This window comes from Hyla sarda, chromosome 4 (assembly GCF_029499605.1).
Source record: "Hyla sarda isolate aHylSar1 chromosome 4, aHylSar1.hap1, whole genome shotgun sequence".
Classification (NCBI taxonomy): domain Eukaryota; kingdom Metazoa; phylum Chordata; class Amphibia; order Anura; family Hylidae; genus Hyla; species Hyla sarda.
The window spans coordinates 5565181-5576856 of record NC_079192.1 but is presented as its reverse complement, the minus strand read 5'-3'; the positions used below and the strand labels follow the sequence as shown (position 1 = coordinate 5576856).

Genomic DNA, 11676 nt, shown 5'->3' with positions numbered 1-11676 from the left:
AGTAATGACTCCGTTTTCATAATAGCACATAAGGCTACCATGATACTACGAGCCATCTGAAGAGGGTGAACATTGTCCTTAGCAAACTCACACTCTCCAGAATGGCTCATAATATTATGCGTAACTGTGGTCCACAGAATAGCAGGGAGAACAGAAAATACTTAACATTAAGTCCAGGTCTGCTACAAGATCTGGTATTATTTCCAGTTATGAAATATCTGTACAGAATATTGAAGAGGGTTCACCAGATCACCCTCTTATAAAGTGTTTCCTGTACGGCTTTCTTAATGTCTTTATTCCTCAGACTGTATATAATGGGGTTGACCAATGGAGTAAACACAGTATATAGCAGGGAGAGGATCTTACTCATGGAGAGGGTTAGACCTTTTGTTGGGACAATATAAACACCGAACATAGTCCAGTAGAATATGGAGACCACAATGAGGTGGGAGCTACAGGTGGAGAAGGCTTTCTGTCTACCAGTATTGGATGAGATCCTTAGGATTGCTAAAACAATATAAGTATAAGACACTACAATGATGGTGGTTGAGATAAAGACAATTGGAGTGCCTATTACATAAAGCTCCAAGTGGACAATAAAGGCACCAGAACAGGCAAGTTCTACTAAAGGAACAAGATCACAAAAAAAATGGTCAATGATGTTTGGTCCACAGAAATTTAGCTTTGCTGTTGTTATGAAGTAAATCAAAGTAGTAGAAAATCCAGACAACCAACAGATGGCGGACAATATAACACTATGTCCACTTGTCATGATAGAGGAGTAACGGAGAGGATTACAGATGGCCACATATCTGTCATAAGACATCACAGCTAGAAGGAAACAATCAAATAGTTCTGGGGTGGAGAAGAAATAAAACTGAGTCATACAACCAATAAAAGTCATGGTCCCCCCATTATTCAGTAGGATGTGGAGCATATTGGGGACAATATCTGTGGATAACAAGATGTCACTGATGGACAGATGTGAGATGAAGAAGTACATTGGGGTGTGGAGGTTCTTGCTGGTGGACACCAGGGTGATGATCAGGAGATTCCAACATATTATGAAGCAATAAACCACAAAGAATAGAGAAAACAGGAAAAGTCGTGCACCGTGCCTTACTTTAAATCCTAGTAGAAGGAACTCTGTGACCTCCGTCCTGTTGTTCTTCTGTATGTAGACCATGGAAGAAGATATTTAAAACCAAGAAAAAATTACTCATCATAAGACTCAAAAATTAGGCGGCATCCTGACCAAGTTTTAAGCACAATATTGGGCTATAGCTCAGCATCCTATCAGAAATGCTGTCTTGTAACTCAATGTGTTGCCAATAGGCTAATATTGTTCATTGGGCTAAAAGAAGACTAATTGTTACTATGTGTCCATTTCTCAAGCATAAACAGCTTTTTATTTGTGTCCCCAAAACATGATGAGTTGAATGGAGCCTTAGAGTCGCCTAAATACATGACCCATAGAGAAACATTATAGCTAGAGAAGAAGGAGATTCATTTTGGGAGGTTTTGCCTAAATCATTGGTTAAATTTGTTTTGGATTAAACAGTTAAATGGGTGGAATTTTTTTTTTTTAAATCAACGGGTGCCAGAAAATTTTACAGATTTGTGTGTTACTTCTATTAAAAAATCTTAACCCTTCCAGTACTTATCAGCTGCTGTATGCTCCAGAGAAAGTTGAGTTGTTTTTTCAAATCTGACCACAGTGCTCTCTGCTGCCACCTTTGTACATGTCAGGAAGCGAGGTTCGCTATGGGGATTAACTACTACTCTGGACAGTTCCTGACATGGACAGAGGTGTCAGCAGAGAGCACTGTGGTCAGACTGAAAAGAACAACTCTACTTCCTCTGTAGTATACAGCAGCTCATAAGTACTGGAAGGATTAAGATGTTTTAATAGAAGTAATTTATAAAATCTGTTTAACTTTCTTGAGCCAGTTGATATAAAAAAATATTTTTTTCCACCAGAGTACCCCTTTAATTATGATACGGTCCTACACTCCATAGGCCAGGGGAGGGGAATCAAATGATCATAGGTTATGCAATTATTTGCTGGCATTTATGTGTCATTCACCTTCCAGACCAATAGGAGACAGCAGAGGGATGAGTTTTAAACATTTGTAATGCCTTTAAAACACCATTTTAGAGAGAGAGAGAGAGAGAGAGAGAGAGAGAGAGAGAGAGAGAGAGAGCGCAAGGTCTACTGAATTCAGATAACCTTCACAAGTTCTAATTTATACAATTCCACATCAAGCTCGACACAGCATAAATCTGTGGGCTGACCTCAGAAAATGACCCGTCACTATCTGTAGAACTTTGCACTTAAAAGCTATCACATTACAAGCAGAAACAAGCATTGCTCAGTGGGCTGATCTGAGACACTGACCTCCATTCACCTGCAATCCAGTTAATGCACTACGAATCCCAGCCAACAGTGAACAACCTGTATTTTAGCAGTATTCATTAAAATAGTTGTGAACATTGCATAGCCATCTAAGTGTTAGTTACGTGTTATTTCTGAGTTTCATCAAACCAAGTATTTTACCTGGGTTTAAGATAACAATGTAGAAGTGTTGAATGTCAACATGCATTAGCAATATAAAGCACAGTTATGTGTATTTTCTGGATTTAGTAAACCAGTCCAACGCGTTGAGAGTGAAAGCTGACTAGTAGGTGAGGGACAAATCATCCCAAACAGACAAAAATAACCTCAAAATATTTTACAATAAAAAAATAATATGTCGAGTAAAAGAATTGCTGGATGAGGTAGAAAACATAGCACCCCTGCCATGTCCTCTGCCACTAAGAATGTTGGTGGCAGTACCAGCACAAGTACAGGAAGCAGCAGCAGCCAGGTGCCTAGTGGTAGTAGTAGCAGCCATGTCAGCAAGCAAAAGTTTTCACTGTCCTCTAGGGGTTGTGTGGTTTCAAAGGAAATTACAGATCTTGTGGACTAGTTGACTTGTTCTAAGCCTTCTCAGGAGGAGGAAGAAGAGTCTGAGGGCGAGCCAGCTGTCAATGGATTCCTCATGGTCTACAGTTTCATGGCATGGTGAAGATGCCCATGCTAAACTGTCTGCTTCGTCATCTCTGTCTTTTGCTTTCCCCTAGTGCTATGTAGAGGGATGGCACTAGCCAGGAGGAGGTTGTGTGAGGGGAGTTAATGTTTGTAGTGTATTTCAGAGGTGGTGATGGTGGAAGTAGCGGCCAAGCATAGCACTAGTATAGCTGTCAGTGGTAGGCGTGATCAGGAAATGGAAAGACATCATGATGCATATGCTGAGGAGGAGCAAGGAGCCCATGATCAGATACCAGATGATTCGGCAGGCTGGAGGTGGATCCTCTGTGTCAGAGAGGGATTGGCGTGGACCGTACCGGTGGACCGGTTCTAAGTTGCTACTGGTATTCACCAGAGCCCGCCGCAAAGCGGGATGGTCTTGCTGCGGCGGTAGCAACCAGGTAGTATCCACCGGTAACGGCTCAACCTCTCTGACTGCTGAGACAGGTGTGGTACAAAAGGAAAAGGCAAGAGCAAGGTAGGACGTAGCAGAAGGTCAGGGCAGGCAGCAAGGGTCGTAGTTAGGGGCAACAGCAGAAGGTCTGGAACACAGGCTTGGGACATACACAAAACACTTTCTCTGGCACAAGGCAACAAGATCCGGCAATACTGGGAAGGGGAAGTGAGGTTATATAGGCGTGGAGCAGGTGGGAGCTAATTACAGTGATTGGGCCAGGCACCAATCAGTGGTGCACTGGCCCTTTAAATCTTAGAAAGCTGGCGCGCGCGCCCTAGAGAGCGGAGACTCGCACGCCAGAACGTGACAGCCGGGGACCGGGACAAGTAAGTAGCTTGGGATGCGATTCGCGAGCGGGCGCGTCCCGCTATGCGAATCGCATTCCCCGTCATCAGTGTCAGTGCAGCGCTCCCGGTCAGCGGGTCTGACCGGGGCGCTGCAGAGAGGAAAACGCCGCGAGTGCACCGGGGAGGAGTAGGGACCCGGATCGCTCGGCGTAACAGTACCCCCCCCCCCTTAGGTCTCCCCCTCTTTTTGTCTCCTTGTCCCTTCAAATGAGACGAGAACATAGGGGGCAACTCTTGAGTTTTCTTCCGGAAAAAAAAGAAGTCCTGGGTAGCAACATCAGCGGCAGGCAATCCAGAAGAAGTGGGAATGGGGAGGGGGGGCAGAGGGTGAAGCTTGTCACGGGGCAGGAGTGTTACCAGGAAGGGGGCTATGAGGAGGCAAGATCTCGACTTGTTTTTTGCCGAGAATATCCTGGTAAGCCTTGGGAGGGACCGGTATGGGTGGAACCTCAGGAGTAGGACAAGTGGGAGCAGATGTGAGGCATTGTTTGTGACAAGCAGGGCCCCAATTCTTGATCTCCCCGGTGGTCCAGTCAAGGGTGGGAGAATGACGTTGGAGCCATGGCAGACCGAGGAGGACTTCAGAGGTACAGTTGGGCAGAACAAAAAATTCAATTTTCTCGTGATGCAGTCCAATGCTCATAAGCAGGGGTTCTGTGCGGTAACGCACAGTGCAGTCCAAATTTACTCCGTAGACTGAAGAAATGTAGAGCGGCTTGACGAGACGGGTCACTGGGATGCTGAACCTATTAACCAAAGAGGCCAGAATAAAATTTCCAGAAGAACCAGAGTCCAAGAAGGCCACAGCTGAGAAGGAGGAGTTGGCAGAAGGAGAAATCCGCACAGGCACAGTGAGACGTGGAAAAGCAGAATTCACACCGAGAGACGCCACTCCCATTTGAACAGGGTGCGTGCGTTTCCGGAGACCGGGACAGTTAAGTAGCTTGGGATGCGATTCGCGAGCGGGCGCGTCCCGCTATGCGAATCGCATCCCCGTCGTCAGTGTCAGTGCAGCGCTCCTGGTCAGCGGGTCTGACCGGGGCACTACAGAGAGGAAAACACAGCGAGCGCTCCGCGGAGGAGCAGGGACCCGGAGCGCTCGGCGTAACAATAAGTTTGATCATGAGGATACCAGCAGGCCTGTGGGTCTGATCAACTGAGGAGTAGGTGACGGTAACACTGCTGCATCTACAGGCTTGAAAATAAAGCATTCCAAAAGAGGGGAACCGTCGGTGATGGCATACCTAACTCTTTACAGTATACTGCTTTGCAGAAATTCTTTACTGTCTTATAAGATGCAGCATGCCAGGCACAGTGCCAACTTTAGGAATCAGGCCTCTATGTCAGCACATGGAGAGGCATCACAAAGCCTGACTACAAGTATCCACCAATATCTGCTGTCCAGTGACGACAGCTAACACTACTTCACCACTGCCTATTGTTCTCTGTCTACAGCTACCACTATTTTTGAAACGCTTGGAAAAAGCCATTGCATCTTCCAATGTGTGTGCATTTTACCATGAGCAGACTTTCATCAACAACCAGGGATACTTTATCCACCATCCTGTGTGTTATCAGAGAGCGTGTTCAGCGCAGCAGGAATGATCGTCACCCCTAAGTGAACAAGATTGTCTGCCAGCAACGTGTTAAAATAAATAAGGCATGGATTAGTGAGGAATACAAAACTCCTGTGCCAGATCTCACTGATTAGACAGTACTACCACCACTGCTCTTCTGTCCGCTGACTACTACAACTCCCACCAGTCCACCACTGTCTGCTGTCTGCTGCCTACTACAGTAACCCCTCTCCACTCCTAAACAAGTAGTTACAATGGGCAATTGAGCATCAGAGCTGGAGCAATGGAAAAAGAGCCTGGAAGTCGGTTACACTTTCCATCATGTGGATGGCTAAGTAAGCGTCTGTCACGTCCTTCTTTAAAACATGTAAATATAACTTTTAATGGTTTTGCTGCATTTTTTTTAAATAATCATTTATTTATGTCATATATTTATTTAACATTATAAAAATAGTAGAAAAGATTGAGAATAGTACAGATTAAAGAAGAGTACAGATTTATGTTTTCAGGGGAAACAAAAGAGTGCAATACTTTTTAAAAACATTGAGACACAATATGTTCTTCAGGTGTTCACAGTATTATGCATTAGGTCGAGAGAAACTGTATTATGAAATACAAAGAGTAGGACAGAATGACTGACACAAAATCATGTAGAATTTCTGTCTACTTCATATGAAACTTACATAGGGTGCACTATGAAAAGAAGACAAGCTGGTGGAGACAGTCGTGTGGCATCGTGTGGACATTACTGTGACATGTATTACCTACCTAAACCTGGCACAGACCAAGCCTTCATGGTGCAGGATACCCTTATGGCAGGGACCTCTTACAATAGGATAATGCCCCAACTGTTCAGGAAAAGATTAAGTAACACGACAAAATATCATCTAGATGCACATACCACAGGAACCTTCAGAGATCTTAGAGAGTCCGGGCCTTCAGACACTTTGAGTCACCTTTAAGACTATTTCTCTTATTTCTTTTTATATAAATATTACTCACATTAGATATTTCTTTGTTCCTAACATTCATTTTTCAAAATAATTTTCCTTCCTGTTCTCTCCAGTCTCTGGGGGGATGGAGGACAATGTTACACAGGAGCGGCTTCAACTTCTATGACCACCAGACCCCTGAATGTGAAGCATTACCTGCCAATATTTATCTACAAGATGAAGACAAGGGACCAGGTAGAAGATCCCCCTGGAGATATCTCTGCTATCGTCTGATGAGTCTACAGGGTTCTGATCATTTCATTATTTGTTTTTGAGAATCCCAATGGAAATTGTTAATTTATAAAAATATATAAAAAATTCAGTTATACATTACATCATTGTAGAGATGAGAAAGTTTCATTGTCTGTCTCATAGAGAAGATCCCAAGTGGACTAATGTCCTCTATAGAAACATAGAAGACTGTAGACAATAAAGGACCACCCGGTCCATCCAGTCCTCATATCCTTTTAATTCTAATTTTAGGATAGATATGTATTCATTCAGCATTATGTAACAGTATATTAAAAAATAAAATAAAAAACAATGTTGCTGCTTTCTATTTATATCATCTTGCAAAAACAGAATGAAAATGTTAAAAAAACATAAAGTCATATGTACCCCAAACAGCTACCAATGAATATGTTAACACATAATATAAAAAAATTAAAAAAAATAAAAAATAAGTTATGGCTCTTAGAATTTAAGGTTACTCATATTATGTAACATCACAAAAAAACTAAGTTTGTCAAGGTAGTAAAACAAATAAATAAATTGAATCGTACTGATTAGAGATTAACGAATGTTTGAAAAATTTAATTGGGACGATTTGACGAATTTTCAGAAAAAATTTGGTTCGGTCAAAATTTATTTGCGGCAGAGAGAGGGGTGTAGAACACTTTGCCTTGTCCTAACACACATAGCAAGTGTGCTGTGTTAGTGAAATAATACTGTTATTCAGTATGACATGCAGATTACAGGCATCGCTATTAGAATCACTGCCGCAGAGCGTCTGGATGTGGCAGATTTTTTATGTAAGTTTTATTTAATTTCATTTAAATTCATTAACATTTTTTTATTATCCATTCTGCATTGAGCTGGTGGTCTGCCGCGAGGTGAGCTACCACCTGTTCTAGCCACTGCCTCTAAGCACACCCCCATCCTTTGAGTGTCCACTTGAAAAGGGAGGGATTGCAGTACCAGCAACTTGGACAGGAGCACATTCAGCTTCTGTGCCATTGGATAAGTGAAAAAGCTTGTACTTGTATCTTAAAATCGAGCTGGCGGTCCTCTGCCAGGTGAGATACCACCTGTTCAAGCCCCTGACTCTCAGCGCCCCCCTGACTGTGAAAGTGAGAATGTTTCTCGATTTTTTTACATTTAAATGTAAGATTTAATAATAACATGTGTGGTTATGGGCATGGCTTGACGCGCTGGCGAGAGGGAGCACAGTTTGAGAGCTCCAGATGGGACCGCTCAGAAACGGGCTATTTGTAGGCTATGGGAGGCAGATCCAGGGCCGGAAAGAAGCTCCACGACTCAGCTACCTCCAGAGACCCTGCTGGCTCCATTGCAGCTTACTTTGCCCCATACAGTGCACCACGGAACTGCAGACGCAGCGGCCTTCAGACCACGAGGCCTCGGGACACCGCTGACTCACAGCGGCTTCTGTTTCTCTCCCCGTCGCTGCTCCCACGCAGCGACACCTACCTTCTTCACGGCCCGGACCTCGAGACCTGAATTCCTGCACCCCAAGAGGAGACACGCCAGCAGCCCTTCGACAAACAACTTCCCCTACCATGCGGTCATCGCATGTTGCAGCGCAATGTGCACAGGAAGAAGACTCTCCTGCACTGACAGTGGGCCGCGGGCGGACGGACCTCCCTGCTATGGTCCCCGCAGAAGGGACCTCCAGCGCCTCTACAGGTACCCATGTCTTGCCGCACATGCCCACATGATACAGACTTATGCAGCAAAGGCCTCCCCTCATCTTCCCCAGGCTCCTATCTCCGCCACTTCTCCCGGGCTTAACTTCCTCAAGGGGGAACTGAGAGTATTGAGGTCTCCACTGCGCCCCCACCTGCAATAAAGGTGACACACCTGGGTCAGCTCCCCCCAGACACCTCTAACCCCCTGCTTCTCACCTCTTCATGCCCTACTCACCTAGCTCCAGGCCCACCAGCACAGGTGATCACAGACTGGGCGACGGAAATGGAGTCTGATGACTTCCAGCATGAAAGAAGCCCACATGATTCTACTGAAGACAGCGATACGCCAAGGTTTTGGGAAGATAGCCCGCCGGCGAAAAAGAAGCTCTTTAGGATGCCCCTGAAACACGCTGCACTTCTGACTACTGATTGCTATAGATCCTCCTCAGAGGACTCCCAGTTAGGTGACAGAACCACCCCTCGCCGCTCCTCAGCCTGCAAATCCCATAGTCAGTGTGACGCACCAGCGGCATTGGGGAGTTCAACTCCTGCACCTCAACTGCCCTCACTTGAAACAGCTTAAAGGGGTACTCCGGTGCTTAGACATCTTATCCCCTATCCCCTTCCGTAGGCTTGCATTGAGCGGCGGAGCGTGACGTCACACGGGGGCGGAGGCGTGGCGTCACACGCTGTCAACCCTGTGGTCGCCGGTAATCAGACCCAGAGCGAACACGCTCCGGGGACTAATTACAAACTGGGTGCCGCGTGCAAGATCACGGGGGTCCCCAGCGGCGGGACTTTGGATAGGGGATAAGATGTCTAAGCACCGGAGTACCCCTTTAAAGCCTTTCCTGAATTACAGGCTCTCCTAGCATTCTTACCTTCTAAAAACAATCTCATCTCTATGGTGCCTGATCTGAAATCGGCATGGCAGCAGGACCTTAAACCAGTCAAAGCCAAAGTAATCAAACTGCAAACCCGGATTAAAGGCCTAGAGGACTTTCGTTCTACAATGATTTCCCAGGTGCAGTCACTACAGTCCACAGTGAGCTCTCTATCCCTCCAACAGGCTGCAATGGTGGACCACGTAGATGACATCGACAATTAAAATAGGAGGAATAATATTAGAATTAAAGGCCTCCCAGAATCTGTCCTTCCACAGGAAATCACCAGCACGGTGCAGAGACTTTTCAATGAGGTGCAACAAAAGCCTCCAGAAAGCCCACTAGAGCTGGACCGTGCCAACAGGGCCCTCAGGGCGAAAAACCCAGACCCCAAAAAGCCGAGGGACGTTATATGCCTAGTCCATCATTGTGCTCAGAAGGACAAAATAATGTGCAAAGCGCTTGTACTGAAGACCCTTAACTATAATGGTTCTGCAATTCAACTGTTCCCGGACCTTTCCCTCCGCACCCTGAAGCTAAGGGCAGCCCTTCAGCCTCTGTTGTCAATACTCCAAAATGCCCAGATTCAATACAGTTGGGGCTTCCCCTTTGCCCTGGTGGCGAGACATGGAACTACCACCGCTATCCTAAGGCGCCCTAAAGATTTGCCGGGATTTCTTTCTACCTTCCGCCTACCACAGGTCCCTCTGCCAGATTGGGACGGACTGTTCCAACTGCCCCCACCTATACCACCATGGGGCCCTCCACATCCCTCGACTGGACACCCATCAACTCGACCTCCGACCCCCCTGCCGCAGAGACAGAAGAGGAAGACCTGAACTACATTGGGACACAGTATTTTTTCTTTATCCTTCCCTCTGCCACTCGCAGATGCTCCTCCTGCGAGGTATTCCCCCACTAGGGTCTGATACCCGAGACCTGCCTCCTGTGAACATTCCTGCCCTGGATCCTCTTATAGGTCCTTCCCCTTCCCTGTTGTACATGTTGTACATGTTTAGTGATTAGTGGGGTTTCTGACCACCCATGTACTTTACACATTTTGTCTTTAATCACTGTTTCACTCCTATGTTTCAGACCTAATTTTGTTACTGCTCCACTGTTGTACCTTAACAGTAAACAATTGCCCGAGTAGCTATTCTTCGGCCCCTATATTCTAGCTTCTCGCATCCCTTATGGATGTGGAGGATCAATCAGCACCCCAAGGTCCCTGGTCCTTTTCCGCCTGCATTTTATAATTAGTATATTTTTCTGGACTTTTCTTCTCCTGGATATGCTTTCTGGCTGGTGCCTCTTCTGCATTTCCCCCATTAGGCTACAGATCGGACTGGTTCCGATGCTGATAATGGCTCAGATGGCCACCTCTCTTAGTCCCTCTGTTCCCATGTCCCTCTGCTCCCATGTCTGTGTGGGCGCTTCCCCTTCCTCTATATCATCTACTCGTCTCTCACGTTTTCTTTCTTGTTTCTGATAGGTTTCTACCTCTACACTCGCTGGACTCTCGTGGGCTGGGTGGCTCGGCCTCCTCCAGACCACTTGGTAAGTACAGTCCAGTGTTGCTCTGTTATAATGGCAGCTGACATTAAATTGGCCTCGCTCAACGTGCAGGGACTCAATACTCCAGAAAAAAGTGCTCAGCTTCTATATTCCATTACATAGACAGAGGGTACATATTTTAGCGTTACAAGAGACACACTTCAAAGTAGGACACCTCCCACGTATTAACAACAGGTACTACTCTCAATGGATACACAGTCTAAACCCTGAGGCAAGGACAAAGGGGGTTTCCTTAGCATTTCACCGTTCCTTACCCATTACTGTCAAATCCTCATCCATAGATCCCAATGCCAGATATGTATTTGCGAACTGCGAACTCTCGGGACAGTGTATAACTATAGCATCCATTTATGCACCGAACCGAGATCAGATATCCTTCCTGCTGAAAACCCTTGATGACTTAGCCGCCTTCGCACTAGGCCCCATCTTCCTCTGTGGGGACTTCAACCTCCCTATGTTCCCCACAGTGGATAATTCAACCGGACACTCATACATTTCCCACAACAAACTTCGCGCCCTAAGACGTAAATTACACTCCTTCCAACTCAGTGACGTTTGGAGGGTCTTACACCCTCAAGAGCGTGACTACACCTTCTACTCCCACCCACAACAGTCTAATAGGAGATTAGATTATATCTTCTGCCCCCACCACCTCCTCCCCTCTGTCCTATCCTCCACCGTTGGACTAGTCACTCTCTCAGATCATGCCACTGTATTTTGTTCCTTTACCCTTCCCTCTTTTGCCAAACCCCACTCTACGTGGAGACTGAACGAGTCTCTCCTCTTGGATGCGCTATGCCTCCAAGAGCTCAAAGATTCCATTATTCACTTTTGACAGGACCATCTCTC

At 45.9% G+C, this 11676-nt stretch overlaps 1 protein-coding gene across 1 annotated transcript; it reads right to left on the bottom strand.

Annotated features, from left to right (window-relative positions):
• Positions 1-241: 241 nt before the first annotated feature.
• LOC130367154 (olfactory receptor 11L1-like) lies at positions 242-1186 on the bottom strand. Its single transcript, XM_056569557.1, has one exon. It carries the CDS (start codon positions 1184-1186, stop codon positions 242-244), a length of 945 nt encoding a protein of 314 aa, XP_056425532.1.
• Between the last annotated feature and the right edge of the window lie 10490 nt (positions 1187-11676).

Coding starts and splice junctions, on each gene's coding strand:
- LOC130367154 (XM_056569557.1), bottom strand. CDS start 1,186: ATGGTCTACATACAGAAGAACAACAGGACGGAGGTCACAGAGTTCCTT.